This window comes from Megachile rotundata, chromosome 1 (assembly GCF_050947335.1).
Source record: "Megachile rotundata isolate GNS110a chromosome 1, iyMegRotu1, whole genome shotgun sequence".
Lineage (NCBI taxonomy): Eukaryota > Metazoa > Arthropoda > Insecta > Hymenoptera > Megachilidae > Megachile > Megachile rotundata.
In genome coordinates, this window is record NC_134983.1 from 17407658 (window position 1) to 17423172 (window position 15515).

General features: G+C 35.7%; 3 protein-coding genes across 14 annotated transcripts in view; 2 read left to right on the plus strand and 1 right to left on the minus strand.

Annotated features, from left to right (window-relative positions):
* Positions 1-11682, plus strand: part of ACC (acetyl-CoA carboxylase) — a 31195-nt gene extending 19513 nt beyond the window's left edge. For 11 of the 12 annotated variants that reach the window (XM_076529526.1, XM_012288991.2, XM_012288997.2 and 8 more), the window contains 9 exons: positions 231-561; positions 1132-1429; positions 1541-1754; positions 2092-2425; positions 2507-2967; positions 3087-6914; positions 7006-7285; positions 7369-7649; positions 7713-11682. In XM_076529526.1, coding sequence (XP_076385641.1) covers positions 231-561; positions 1132-1429; positions 1541-1754; positions 2092-2425; positions 2507-2967; positions 3087-6914; positions 7006-7285; positions 7369-7649; positions 7713-8327 — 6642 coding nt within the window. In that variant the 3' untranslated portion in view covers positions 8328-11682. The remainder of the gene's footprint in view (positions 1-230; positions 562-1131; positions 1430-1540; positions 1755-2091; positions 2426-2506; positions 2968-3086; positions 6915-7005; positions 7286-7368; positions 7650-7712) is intronic. The other variant, XM_012289000.2, reaches the window with a different exon arrangement.
* On the minus strand, positions 9113-12830 carry LOC100874897 (SID1 transmembrane family member 1). Its single transcript, XM_003704923.3, has 9 exons — positions 12151-12830; positions 11761-12062; positions 11530-11680; positions 11376-11459; positions 10956-11270; positions 10331-10880; positions 9985-10250; positions 9515-9724; positions 9113-9443 (listed from the first exon to the last, which is right to left on the minus strand). The coding sequence occupies exons 1-9, from the start codon at positions 12322-12324 to the stop codon at positions 9156-9158; spliced, it is 2340 nt and encodes a 779-aa protein (XP_003704971.2). The 5' UTR covers positions 12325-12830; the 3' UTR covers positions 9113-9155.
* A 757-nt stretch (positions 12831-13587) lies between these two features.
* Positions 13588-15311, plus strand: Rpn9 (regulatory particle non-ATPase 9). The gene is made up of 5 exons (XM_003704922.3): positions 13588-13742; positions 13819-13932; positions 14048-14374; positions 14456-14788; positions 14900-15311. The coding sequence occupies exons 1-5, from the start codon at positions 13627-13629 to the stop codon at positions 15165-15167; spliced, it is 1158 nt and encodes a 385-aa protein (XP_003704970.1). The 5' UTR covers positions 13588-13626; the 3' UTR covers positions 15168-15311.
* Positions 15312-15515: the final 204 nt, after the last annotated feature.

The following is a 15515-nucleotide window of genomic DNA, read 5'->3' on the forward strand; positions in this document are numbered from 1 at the left end:
AAAAATCACAGTTTTTGTCCAAAAAGTTCTAACTTCGATAAAAAGAAAATCATGGTACAACAGATGAAGTTAAGAAAGCTATTAACCTGTTGTTCATGTGTGAAAAATTTGAGAAAGCTGTTAACCGTGTTCACTAATTAACTCTACTATCTGAGAAGTATATTTAACGTTCGATAAATGTAATTATAACGCAAGGAATTAAGTTATTAAACAATGAAAATCTTTTACAGGTGTTGATCGCTAACAACGGTATAGCAGCGGTAAAATGCATGCGTTCGATTCGGCGATGGTCCTACGAGATGTTCAAAAACGAAAGGGCTGTACGATTTGTCGTGATGGTCACACCGGAAGATTTGAAAGCAAACGCGGAATATATAAAAATGGCGGACCAATATGTGCCAGTGCCGGGTGGAACAAACAACAACAATTACGCGAACGTAGAATTGATCATAGACATCGCTATACGTACCCAGGTGCAGGCGGTCTGGGCGGGATGGGGTCACGCTTCAGAAAATCCAAAATTACCGGAATTACTTCACAAAAATAACATTTCTTTCATCGGTGAGACACTGAAAAATAATAGAACATAAAGAAAACTTGAAATATTGCAAATAGAAAAATTAATTTTTAGAAAATTTATTATTAAAATAGTAACTGGTGTGGAAATAGGTGGTTGAGCTCGTAACAGGAATTATTGTGTAATGTGGCATCCTTGATATTTTATACAGGGTGTCTCCTCGTTTCGGTCTCCATTTCTGGGACCTACACTGGTTGTGAGACACCCTGTATATTTAACAACGTAGAAAATGAGAAAAATAAAGATGTCATATCATGTGTGATAGAAATTTTCTTATCTATAGGAAATGTTACTCAATGCTTGATATAAAGACTCGTGCGAAGAAAAATAGCAAAATTACATCATCAGATATTGTTTATTTGAACAAGAATTCAATTATAAGTGGGATATTATTGTCAACATCACTTACTTATCTTTCAACATGTATACAGAATTCTATTTACGCTATTAAATCTAATTCTGATTTTACATAATCGTATAATACTAATCTTAATTCTAGGCCTATTTATCCTGATAATCCTAATTTTAACTTCTACTTCCGATTGCTTTTGTAGGACCATCTGAGAGAGCAATGTGGGCTCTTGGAGACAAAATTGCATCCAGTATAGTTGCTCAAACCGCAGAGGTGCCAACACTCCCTTGGTCAGGATCAGATTTAAAAGCCCAGTACAGTGGGAAGAAAATAAAAATCTCCTCGGAACTTTTTAAAAAAGGTTGTGTCTCAACCGTGGAAGAATGTTTGGCTGCAGCCAATAAAATAGGTTTTCCTGTGATGGTGAAAGCTAGTGAAGGGGGTGGCGGTAAAGGTATTAGGAAAGTCGAAAATGCTGAAGAATTGCCTACGTTGTTTAGGTAAGAATGAACTCATTGTTTTACAAATAAAATAAATTTGTAATGTACGTTAATTACAAAAGTTCGAAACATTACGAGTCTTTTATTTAAAGCTTTAAATAATTCTATCAGGCAGGTACAAACTGAAATACCTGGATCACCAATATTCATTATGAAACTGGCAAAATGTGCCCGCCATTTGGAAGTTCAATTATTAGCTGATAATTATGGAAATGCCATATCGTTGTTTGGTCGTGATTGCTCTATTCAAAGGAGACATCAAAAGATCATCGAGGAAGCTCCTGCTGTGATTGCGAAACCTGAAGTTTTTGAAGAGATGGAAAAAGTAATTACAAGTCATATTAGTTATTTTGCTCACGTATGAGGCTCTGGATTATATAGCGTTTAAAATACTTTTAAAAGTTAAATTAATTTGAAGTATCAACTAATTGTTATTGTAATTGAAATGCTATTTAAAATATTTCTTTGATGTTACCCTTAGTTACCCATATTTATATATCTTAAAATGTGTATTGTTTATAAAACTGTCATGCTTTATTTGGAACTATCGTACGAGGTAGATCTTCAGTTACTACTGTATTCAGACAAAGCTATCTCGATAATTTTGACTTAAAATGATAACTCGTTCTGTAAAACAGTTCTTATATGTTCTTTTGTGATAGGCTGCTGTAAGATTGGCCAAAATGGTTGGGTATGTCAGCGCAGGTACTGTCGAGTATCTCTATGACACTTCTGGACGGTACTACTTTTTGGAGTTAAATCCACGTCTTCAAGTAGAACATCCTTGTACCGAGATGGTATCCGATGTCAATCTACCTGCTGCTCAACTTCAAATTGCCATGGGTTTACCACTCCACCATATTAAAGACATTCGTCTTTTGTACGGTGAAAGTCCATGGGGTGATACTGTCATCGATTTCGATCAACCGCGACATAAGCCCCAACCGTGGGGTCACGTTATAGCCGCAAGAATTACTAGTGAAAATCCTGATGAAGGTAAAACATTCACCGTGTTAATTTTTTGATTGGTTGCATAATAAAATCCAATCTTAATAAATCTGTTATCGTGTATTTTAGGTTTTAAGCCAAGCTCTGGAACCGTACAAGAATTAAACTTCCGTTCCTCGAAGAATGTCTGGGGTTATTTCTCAGTGGCGGCATCCGGAGGTCTTCACGAGTTTGCTGATTCACAATTTGGGCATTGTTTCTCATGGGGCGAGGATCGTTATCAAGCTAGAGAGAATTTGGTCATAGCTCTGAAAGAGTTAAGCATCAGAGGTGACTTTAGAACAACCGTCGAGTATCTGATCACGTTGTTGGAGACTGATTCCTTCCAGCAGAACAACATAGATACAGCATGGCTTGATTTATTGATCGCTGAACGTGTCAAAAGCGATAAACCGGATGTATTGTTGGCCGTAACCTGCGGTGCGCTTCATATCGCCGATAGAACGATCACTGCCGCTTTTACTGGGTTCCAAACTGCGTTGGAGAAGGGACAGATACAAGCTAGCAACGATTTAGACAATGTTGTTGATGTAAGTTCGTTCGTGTATTCTAATATAATTTAAATCTTTTCCTCTTCTTAATTTTCACTTTGTATACTTTTAAGCCGCTTTATTATCTATACAAAATTTTAGTAATCATTGTATTTCAGGTTGAACTGATCAACGATGGATATAAATATAAATTACAAGCTGCCAAGTCAGGTCCTAATAATTACTTCCTTATCATGAACGGTTCCTATAGAGAAGTTGATGTACATCAACTATCAGACGGTGGATTGCTACTTTCTTTAGATGGTGCAAGTTTCACCACCTATATGAGAGAAGAGGTTGATCGTTATAGAATTATCATAGGAAATCAGACTTGCATTTTTGAAAAAGACAATGATCCCTCTCTGTTAAGATCACCGTCAGCTGGTAAATTGATCAACTTTTTAGTCGAAGACGGTGGTCATGTTAACCCTGGACAAGCTTACGCGGAAATAGAGGTTATGAAAATGGTAATGACGGTAACAGCGAGCGAAGCTGGTAGCGTTTTCTACGTCAAAAGACCAGGTGCCATTTTAGAGGCTGGTACTCTCATCGCTCATTTAGAATTAGATGATCCGTCTTTGGTAACGAAAGCTCAAGACTATACCGGTAAATTCCCAGAAACCGCACCTCCTGCTGTTTCCGAGAAATTGAATCATCTTCACGCCAAATATAGAAACGCTTTGGAGAATACCCTAGCAGGATATTGTTTACCAGACCCGTACCATCTGCCGCGGGTACGAGAATTGATCGAGAAATTCATGAGTTCCTTACGCGATCCTAGTCTACCTTTGCTTGAACTTCAAGAAGTGATCGCTACGATATCCGGAAGAATTCCGATTTCTGTGGAAAAGAAGATCAGAAAACTGATGTCGTTGTACGAAAGAAATATAACTTCCGTTCTGGCTCAGTTTCCTAGCCAACAAATTGCCGCTGTAATCGATGGACATGCGGCGACTGTTTCGAAGCGATCCGAACGGGACGTATTCTTCCTAACCACACAAGCCATAGTGCAGTTAGTACAAAGATATAGAAATGGAATACGCGGAAGAATGAAGACTGCCGTACACGAACTTCTCAGACAATATTATACCGTCGAGAGTCAATTCCAACAGGGTCATTACGATAAGTGTGTCTCTGCTTTAATAGATCAGCACAAAGATGACGTGGCCACGGTAACAGCCATGCTCTTCAGTCATAATCAAGTCACCAAGAAAAACATTGTGGTAACCATGCTCATAGATCACCTTTGGGCGAACGAACCTGGTCTCACGGATGAACTATCGAGCACATTGACGGAACTGACCAGTTTAAATCGAACAGAACACAGTCGCGTTGCTTTACGCGCCAGACAAGTTTTAATCGCTGCCCATCAACCTGCCTACGAATTGAGGCACAATCAAATGGAGTCGATATTCTTGTCAGCGGTGGATATGTACGGCCACGACTTCCATCCGGAAAACCTGCAGAAGTTGATTCTCTCCGAGACATCCATCTTCGATATTTTGCACGATTTCTTTTACCATACCAACCGCGCGGTTTGCAACGCCGCTTTGGAAGTTTATGTGCGAAGAGCGTACATCAGCTACGAGTTGACTTGCCTGCAACACCTGGAATTATCGGGTGAAGTGCCGTTGGTACACTTCCAGTTCCTGCTGCCTAATAATCATCCAAATCGACAGAATCAGTCACCGGTTAATCACAGAGTTGGCGCTATGGCGGCCTTCCAAGACATGGAACAATTCGTCAGGTATTCTGACGAGATACTCGATCTCCTGGAGGATCTATCCTCGACTACTTCTGTTTCGGCTAAAGTTCTGGAAGCGGTGGACGCAGCTGGAAGCGAGTCGAGACATAGTACTTCCATAAACGTGTCTCTCAGCATCGCCGATCCTCCTCCAGTACCGGCGGTAGAAATTGGCGAAAGACCTTCAGAACCTGTGCACATCTTGAGCATTGCCGTCCAAGAGAAAAACAATCACGACGACGCTGCCCTGGCAAGGTTGTTCGGAGATTGGTGCGCTACGAATAAAGATGAACTGATATCCCGTGGTATCAGAAGAGTAACATTCGCTGCTCTGAAGAGAAGACAAGTACCAAAGTTCTTCACGTTCCGTCAGAGAGACGGCTTCGTCGAAGATAAAATTTACCGACATCTGGAACCCGCTTGTGCCTTCCAATTGGAATTGAACAGAATGAGGACGTACGATCTAGAAGCGTTACCAACCTCAAACCAGAAGATGCACCTGTACCTTGGCCAGGCTAAAGTTGCTAAAGGACAGCAAGTCACGGATTACCGATTCTTCATCCGTTCTATTATAAGACACTCCGATCTAATAACCAAAGAAGCCAGCTTCGATTACCTGCACAACGAGGGTGAACGTGTCCTTTTGGAGGCTATGGACGAATTGGAAGTCGCGTTCTCGCATCCGCTCGCGAAACGCACAGAGTGCAATCATATCTTCCTCAACTTCGTGCCAACGGTCATCATGGACCCGGTGAGAATAGAGGAAAGCGTAACAAGCATGGTGCTTAGGTACGGTCCAAGATTATGGAAGTTACGCGTGCGTCACGCCGAGATCAAAATGACCATTCGTCCAGCGCCAGGAAAATCCACGTCTACCTTACGTTTGTGCATCGCCAACGATAGCGGCTACAGTATAGACTTACATCTCTACACAGAAGCAACTGATCCAAAGACTGGCGTTGTTCGTTTCGAATCTTTTCCTTCCGCGACGAACAAATCCTGGAGACCAGGACCTATGCACGGTTTACCGATCTCCACGCCGTATTTAACCAAAGATTACCTTCAAGCAAAGCGGTTCCAAGCGCAGAGTGCTGGCACGACCTACGTATACGATTTACCGGACATGTTCAGACAACAGACGGAGAAGCTATGGCATAAGTACATAGAGGAAAGACCAGATAGCGACATAACTATTCCAAATCCTGTCATGGACTGCGTGGAATTGGTACTGGAGGGTGAACATTTGGTGGAACAGAAGCGTCTACCCGGCGAAAATAACGTTGGTATGGTTGCTTGGAGGCTGAGGCTTTACACGCCAGAGTATCCGGAATCTGGAAGAGATGTTATATTGATCGCCAACGATTTAACTCATCTAATCGGTTCCTTCGGCCCGAAAGAAGATTTGGTGTTTTGCAGAGCCTCGGAAAGAGCCAGGCAGCTTGGTATTCCTAGGATATATTTCTCTGCAAATTCAGGGGCTCGTATTGGATTAGCTGAAGAAGTGAAGGGACTGTTTAGAATCGCTTGGGAAGACGATAATGAACCGGAAAAAGGTTTCAAATATATCTACCTGACGCCAGATGATTACGCGCGTCTAGCACCGTTTAATTCGGTAAAGACTTCGTTGATCGAAGATCGCGGAGAATCTCGTTATAAAATTACAGATATTGTTGGTAAAGATGATGGTCTTGGTGTAGAGAATTTGAAATACGCCGGAATGATCGCCGGGGAAACATCTAGAGCCTACGAAGAGATCGTCACCATTTCCATTGTTTCTTGTAGAGCAATTGGTATTGGAGCTTACCTGTTACGTCTTGGACAGAGAGTTATACAGATAGAAAATTCACACATTATTTTAACTGGTTACAAAGCATTAAACACTGTATTAGGTCGTGAAGTATATGCGAGCAACAATCAATTAGGTGGTATTCAAATTATGCATAACAATGGAGTATCACACACGACTGATCCAAGAGACTTGGATGGCGTTGGGACAGCTTTACGATGGTTAAGCTTTGTCCCTAAATATAAAGGTGCACCTCTTCCAATATTACCATCACCACTTCCTGATCCAGTCGACAGAGAAATCAGTTATGTTCCTACTAAGACAGCCTATGATCCAAGATGGATGTTGGAAGGTAAATATTCACAGAATGGTACGAACAGTTGGGAAAGTGGATTCTTTGATCGTGGTTCTTGGCAGGTATGCTAAGTTTTATATTGATATTATTCTTATTTATCCATAATAAACAAATTTAATTTAAGTATTTTAATATCTTTAATATTATTTCCAGGAAATAATGAGACCCTGGGCTCAAACTGTAGTAACTGGACGCGCTAGGCTAGGTGGAATTCCTTGTGGTGTTATTGCGGTTGAAACTAGAACTGTTGAATTGCATTTACCCGCAGATCCTGCCAATATGGATTCAGAAGCTAAAACAATATCTCAAGCAGGACAGGTGTGGTTCCCTGACAGTGCGTACAAAACTGCTCAAGCTATTAAAGATTTTGGAAAGGAAGAACTGCCACTTTTTATTTTTGCTAATTGGAGAGGATTTTCTGGTGGAATGAAGGGTACGTATTTATTGTTATCAATTTATTTGATACTTATTTTATCCCTTTCTCTATTTCACTGTCAAGAAATATCTTTTTCACAGATATGTACGAGCAAATTGTGAAATTCGGTGCTTATATCGTCGATGGATTAAGAGAATATAGTAAACCAATATTCGTGTATATCCCACCAAACGGAGAATTAAGAGGTGGTGCTTGGGCAGTAGTTGACCCAACAATAAACCCTCGTTACATGGAAATGTTTGCCGACAATACAAGTAGAGGCGGAGTTCTGGAAGCTAGTGGCATAGTAGAAATTAAGTTTAGGTCTAAAGATATAATTAAAGCTATGCACAGGACCGACAGCATTATCCAAAAACTCAAAGTACGTAATCTTTAACTATTGCCATTGTATTAATGATAACTATAACAACATATTATTTTTTAGGAAAAATTATCCGCTGCAAATTCACCGGAAGAAAGGATAGAAATTGAAAGTCAAATACGCAAAAGAGAAGTGAATTTAGAACCCATGTATCATCAAGTCGCTATCCACTTTGCTGATCTCCACGATACACCAGAAAGAATGTTTGAGAAGAACGCAATTCATGACATTATTCCATGGCGAAGAGCGCGTAGATTACTTTATTGGCGTCTTAGAAGAAGACTTTTAGAAGATGAAATAAGAGAAGAAATTCTGTCCACCCAGCGAAGCTTGGACGTCAGACAAATCGGTGCAACGTTGCGTAGATGGTTTATAGAAGACAAAGGCGCCACCGAGTCCTATCTGTGGGATCAAGACGAGGCTGCGGCAGTCTGGTTGGAACAACAACGTCAGGACGAAAACAGTGTCGTTTCACGTAACATTACCTGTGTGAAACAGGACGCGGTTGTTTCACGAATCAAAGAAGCACTGGAAGCCTGCCCGGAAATGAGATTAAACGCAATTTTAGAAATTGCCCATAGGCTACAACCAGCAGAGCGAACAGAACTGCAAAGAACTTTGTCGCAAATCGAAACGACCACTCAGGAACACCATAATGATTCGAGTGCTTCATCCTAATATTTCTTCAAATTACAAAGTCCCTTCGTCTATCTGCGTACCTGGTGTATGTAGCTCTGTTAGAATTAATTGTACAGACACTCGTTATTCTTGTTAATAGCTAATTGTACGGGAGTAGTCTAATTTTGAAACGGTTAATCATTGCGTCTATCGATAGTGTGGCTTGACGATAGAAAGCAAAGAACTTGTGTCTTATCAAAGTTCAACGGTGATGCTATCGGGTGTCAGACAGTATCACTGCCGTCTCCTAAACCGTGGCAACGTGTGCCCCTTGTTTATGATAAGTGTATTCATGAATATAGAAATTATATTATATATATATATATATATTTATTTTTAGAAAAAAAGGTTTGTTCGTTGAGTTTAATTCTACCGAACAACTATTATACATGTACAGTACCAAGTATATTTCTCTAAGAAAAATGGCGATATAGGGAAAACAGGGAAATCTATTGTGCTTGGTACTGTACGTCATTGTCCCAACTTTTAGTCGATAATAGAATCGATGGGGGTAAGTTTTAAAGTATTAAGTATACTATTTTTTCACTCGAGATGTCAAGAATATCAAAACTGATCCTTAGAAATTACAGTTCGATAAGAATAACGGAATAATATATAGTTTTGTGAATTTGTTTTAACGGAAATTTAATATAAAGGCATTTAATATGAAACAGTTACTATACGATCTTTATATATACATATATATTTTATACTATTTTTAATTCGTTAATATCCAGATCAAATGTATATTATATACGATCATATAGTCATAAAAACATAAAAAATGAAAGAATGGTATATATACCCTTTTTATTCGTATAAGCACCCTTAAAAGACTGGTATTTGACTTCGATGTACATCGACTAGATCATCGTCCAAAGTAAGCAATACCATAAATGAAAAGAACATCGCAAAAGCAGACAAAAAATGCCATATGTCATGACTATCAAAAAAGTTTAGGAGTTCGCAGGATCGATTATAAAGCCGGGATTGAGCTGGAGTCAACGCCCATGAGATAGTTCTGTGTACAAAAAAATATAAAGCTGCAGCCCAAAACAAGATGGATAGAATAATAAACATTTTTGGTTGGAGAAGGATCCGTTCTTTGTTACAAATCTGAAATGTTACAAAATAGATTAATCCATGATATGCACATAATTTATAGATACTCATACATTTGTACATACCTTCATTATAATATAGAAAGTAGTATATAAAATTAAATTAGACATTAATATGGCTAACAAGAAGGTTGCGAAATTTTTATCATGGCGTATATTTCCAAATACCGCAAGAGCAAGGTTACATAAATTTGCTACAACAAGCATTATAAATCGTGCTGGATACAGGGGTCGAAACAAATTTCTAGCTCCGGAACGGGCATCATGTTTACAGGTCTGAAAATATATGAAATAAGTGGCATGCTGTGGTGAAATTAATATAATTGGCGAATATTTAAAAGAAAAATATGATAGGATTATTGAATCCTAATATATTTATTGTTCAATATTTTTAAACCAGAAAATTATTTTATATGTTTGAAAGTTTGGGTAGTAAGTATACTAAAATTCAATAATCTTATTATATAAAATAAAACAATTGATATGAAATTATCGAATACACTATGGAAAAAATTAAATCAAACATACGAAATTACCTGTATTAATCTTATTAGTAAACCTTTGCACCTCCATCGGCCCATGAAATATATTTGGATGGTTAAGAACAGACAAACTGATAAATGCACAATGGTAAATAGAATCCAGAAATATATGGAACCATTCAAAACTCCTATAAGACCTATAAGAATGATTAATGCCAAGACACCAAATGTAACTGGTGCCCGAGCATTTATATCCGGATGACGAGTCTGATAAATCTTGATCATGCAAAGCACCGCTATCATATACATGAAACTGGTATCTGTGGATAATATGATTGTGAGAATTAATAATACGAAAAACATAACATAAAACGTTAATGTAAAATAATTTTCATCTCACCAAATTGAAAATTGCTTCGATTTGGACATATGTGGTAACTTCCCGAGAGTATTCCTTCCATAATAAGTGCAGTGCCCATTGCATAAAAGAACCCATAATGTTGTGGTATACCATAACATTTGTTTTTTTCTCGATCATATTCGTTGTGTTCTCGAGAGTATGTTATGAATATAAATAATAAACCTAACATGATATACCCGAAATTTGAAAATACATGATTGAAATCTGAGACTAATCCCAATGGATGAGCGCACAAAAAATTATAGTAACACATATCCTGATTGCCCGTAACATGAAGCACGTGCTGATACGTTATTACCAATTGAACAACTGGTAATGCATAGAAGATAGCCACTGTTATTAAATAATATAGATATAATCGAGATTTATGTCTAAGAATTTTCGGTTCTTTTCGAGCCAAGTCACAAACTGAAAGTACAAGTTTCGTTCGTATTACTTCCTTATCACAAAGAGAATCTTCCATTAAATCAATATCATCTTCATCTAAAGATGAGTCTTCTTCTATTGTCACTGATTGACGTGGACCAGTCTAAAATACAATTGAAATGATTGCACAGTTACTATGTAAGAACTACTCTTTTTCTACCTTCATACAATATTTTACCTCTTCTATTGTCGATGGACTTGGTATTGGTTCATCAATATTATCAGATTCTTGATGTAATAACTCTTGTTTGATTTTTTTACCTTCTTTAATTTTGAATACCACTATACTTACGACATAAATAAAGCAAAATATAAAAATAATAGATATGGCTGTAGTTGAAGCTATAATGTAATCTTGTTTAGTAATACTGGATATTATCGTTAATGTCACGTTCTTATTCCGCGCAGGAATCATATTAGGTACTCCATAACAATCAGTATCATCACCTTTTACTACAAGTACAACAAAAAATCCCAATGGATATGCTTCTTTCTGAAACAAATTAACAGTTCTGAATAAGTTTGATAGAGATAATTATTTTTAATCTTGATTCATTATATATCTTTAAAATAACTATTCATTTAAAAAAATACTTACTGGCACTGTAATACCACCTTGTCGACTTACAGTTTGCCAATAACCAGCAAATTCAATGTTCCTTTCTAAATCAAACACAGGACACTGAAAAACAAATATATTTATGATTCGATATTATTATATTCATTTAAAAATTACAGTGAACTGTATTTACCGATGTATTTTGTATTGAAACTGTCATACATATATCACTATCAGATTCGATATGAACAATCACAGAAGAACTTTCTACTTGTCCTGGAAAGACATACCCATAATAAATGGGCTGAGATGGAGAAATCTCTACTAACCTTTTATCACCAGGACTGTTCGCAAACAAAGATAAAATTTATTTGTACCAGGTTCATTGCATCAATTCATTTTTAATATCCAATAATATACATACCTTAAATAAAAATCTAACAATTCTGTCATATTAAGCTTAAATAATATATTTTGGTGGCTACCAGTAGATAAACTAACACTAATAAATTCATCTAGATTTTCTGAGTCGCTTCGATAAAATTTAGTTGAACACAAAGTTCTAGCAGTTTTGTTGTATGCTTTATTGCTAAAATAAATACTATTTACTACAAGTGGAATCTGCCATGAGAGAATTCCTTTCTGTTGACGTACTACCACAATAATAGGGAAATCAGTTGTAGCATTGCTTTCAACCTCTAATCTAGCAGTTTCTAACATAGTCACCTGAAAATGATAAAATATACACAGTACATAAGAAATTTGAAAAATTAAAACAAAATTAATCTAGAAAAGAAAAATCAGTAAGACTTACATTGTTAGTAGGGTATAAAAAAACATATTCAACAGTACTATTTATGGTAAAATTATATTCCCTTTTATAATCAGCATCAATAACGATGGGAGAATATGTCAAAAATTGTGCAGAAATAACTATATTAATATAAAGTGATAGTAACACGCTAATCACTGCTAGATTTTTCTGCATGTTTAATATTTTAAATATTCATATCTATTTATAAATCTTATAAAATATCAATATACATTTATGAAATTCAAAACATTTTCCAGATATTCATTTCTTTAACAACAAAACTCAACTGTAAAAATTAATACTTCTTTCCATTATATTAGATGCAATAATAATATTATAAATATTACAAATTTGATCAGTTAAACTTGTTCACTTCATGATGGATTAAAAAAAATAATTCACCGGGAATAACCGGCCTTATGAAACACAATTGTTTACTTTATGATAAATTATTGCATACTGAAGGATTAAGATTAATATATAAAAATAATATCTTATTTTGGTCTGAACATATAAGTAACAACTGCCACTTTGACTATATATTGTATTTTACTAATTCAATAACAATTTACAATACGTATTTTATTCTGCAGATTTCATCGCGTGATGTCAATCTACGATTTATTTTACACTTCGTGACCATATACATGGAGAACAAAAATATATGAACAGAACAAATACATAGCTCTAAGAATATAAAGATGAAGTATATCCTTGAAAATTTTAAACATCCAAATTCGGTTGAAGTGTTTTTAAATTTTATTTGTATATAAACTAAATTTACACTCTGGCCATATATTTCCAGATCCAGGAAAAGCATATGAAAAAGATAATAATAATGTAAGAAAGTATGCTAAATAAAAAGTCACTAGGTATACATGTTCCACATCAGGAATGTTATAAGAATGCACATGTGTTACTTTGGTTACGAAGCGTATTCAAGGTAATCATAGTTCACATGCGTAGAATCAACGAAAGTGATCTGCTGTACTGCGACGAAGGGAGTATTTCTATTATGTATATAAAAAAATATAAATTTCAAATGACATGGTCAGAAATCCGAGAGAGCAAACGCAATTTGTTGTTTTGCTAGACGAGCATCAACAGGTATTTCCCCGTATTCATTAGTTTCAATGCAAATCCACCCTAACTTTGTGAACGAAAATTATTTCTATTCATAAAATATACAGTTTTCAGGTTTTATTGCCACTGATAGAGTATTCCGTAATCATAATGTCATTCAAATAACAACATTACAATCTGCTTAAGAGATTAAAACCAATAATTAAAAATATTGCATTTTACAAATCAATGGTAAACCAATGCAGCCAAATTAGTCACTCTATCGAATAGTGGACGACATACACTGTGACCAATTACTTGACCAGTGTAAACATGCCTCAAATTTCTTTTTCAACACGTTGGAGAATATCTTAATTCGTTTTCATGTTTTAGTTTTAGTCATTGTTGTTAAAGATGGCGACAACCGTAGTACCGAAGGACGTTAACACATATTTAAGCCAAAATCAAAATGTTGCTGACAAACAATTGGCTACTGAATGGGCGCAGCTCGAAGAACTATATAATAAAAGGTATATTTTATAAATTACTTGAAGACGTAAGAATTTTATGATCAGAAATCTCCATTCACGGTTCCATGACTTGCAGGCTTTGGCATCAGTTGACACTTAAATTAGAAACATTTGTGAAAAATCCAGCTCTTCAAAAGGGAGATAATTTGATACAGTTATATGTAAATTTTTTATCTACCTTCGAAAACAAGTAAGTACAATATATATATTTTTCAAAACTTTTTCATAACCTCACTTCTGTGAAGTAATATAAGAATTTTATAAAAATTTATAATTTAATAACATGTATCTGTTTTGGTGTACAGGATAAACCCATTATCTTTGGTAGAAATACTGGCATATGTAATACAACAATTCCAAGACAAACAAGAAGCAATCAAATTTTTAGAAAAAACTGAGGCTAAGGTTAAAAGCAACAATGAAGCTGTTGCTTTGTGCAAGGTTCTTACTGGTCAAATTTTACTTGAGAAGTTAAATAATCAAGAACAAGCAAAAAAGATTATAGAAGAAGTTGAAGCTATGTTAGATAATGCTGATGGTGTTACTACAGTTCATGGTAGATTTTATTTATTAGCCAGTCGTCTATATCGTCTTCAAGGAAAACATGCTGAATACTACCGCACTGCTTTAAGGTATTTTCATGACTACAAATTATAATTCATTTATTTAGCACTATAATTAATTTATTATTTAAATTTAACTTTATGTTTTAGATATTTAGGTTGTATTGATCTAAATAGTTTAAGTAGACAGGAACAAGAGCAGCATGCATTTTTCCTTGGATTAGCTGCTCTTTTAGGTGAAGGAGTATATAATCTTGGGGAATTATTAGCTCATCCAGTTTTACAATCCTTGAAAGGTACACCAAATTCTTGGTTAGTTGATTTATTACAAGCTTTCAATGCTGGTGATATTGCCGCATTAGAAAAATTAAAACCACAATGGAGCAAAGTTGCAGATTTAGCTGCCCAAGAATTAAAATTAAGGCAAAAGATTTCTCTATTATGCCTTATGGAAATGACCTTCAAACGACAAGCTAACAATAGGTTTGTGTTGTTATAAAGTTGTAAGACATGAAATGAAAAACAATAATTGGTTTAAGTTATGATGTTTAATATTATTTGAAATCTGCATTGAGTATTTCTATTTCATTGTAGACAATTAACATTCGCGGAAATTTCTCAAGAAACTCGTTTACCGCTTGGCGAAGTAGAATTATTAGTAATGAAAGCTCTAGCACAAGGGTTGGTCCGTGGTGCTATTGATCAGGTGGCCGGAACGGTAAACATGACATGGGTACAACCTCGTGTATTAGATCGCACTCAAATAGCTGGAATGGTTCAACGACTCGATGGATGGTGCAAAGATGTTAGTTCAATGGAACGTCTGCTGGAATCTCGAGCATCCGAGATCCTTACTCTTTAATATTAGATTTTCTAATTTTTCATTGATTCATTTGTAAGTTATATTTCTATATTCTTATTAACTCATTGTCTTACTATCATTTAAAAAATAAAAAATGTACTTTGTACTTTATTGCAATTAATAAAATGAATATCATTATAATAAGTCAATGGGTTAATTTAACAGAGAGTATGAAATACATTTTTTTAAACACAGAATTACAATATGTATTATGTGCCAGCGAATGTAAAAAAAATTATAAATATCTTTTAAATTCAGTATCCTTGAACAAAAGCAATTTAACACGGTTTTAGTATTTCCATCCAATAATCACTTAAATTTCTTATGTTCAAAAACTTTGTACTTTAA

What these genes read in the sequence shown, in the direction of transcription:
- LOC100874897 (XM_003704923.3), bottom strand. Translation starts at nt 12,324, where the DNA reads ATGCAGAAAAATCTAGCAGTGATTAGCGTGTTACTATCACTTTATATT. An exon ending in AAGGTGGTATTACAGTGCCA is followed by an intron (nt 11,271 to 11,375) that starts GTAAGTATTTTT and finishes AATTTGTTTCAG; the next exon opens with AAAGAAGCATATCCATTGGG. An exon ending in TCGAAGCAATTTTCAATTTG is followed by an intron (nt 10,251 to 10,330) that starts GTGAGATGAAAA and finishes TATTATCCACAG; the next exon opens with ATACCAGTTTCATGTATATG.
- Rpn9 (XM_003704922.3), top strand. Translation starts at nt 13,627, where the DNA reads ATGGCGACAACCGTAGTACCGAAGGACGTTAACACATATTTAAGCCAA. An exon ending in TACTACCGCACTGCTTTAAG is followed by an intron (nt 14,375 to 14,455) that starts GTATTTTCATGA and finishes TTTATGTTTTAG; the next exon opens with ATATTTAGGTTGTATTGATC. An exon ending in AAACGACAAGCTAACAATAG is followed by an intron (nt 14,789 to 14,899) that starts GTTTGTGTTGTT and finishes ATTTCATTGTAG; the next exon opens with ACAATTAACATTCGCGGAAA.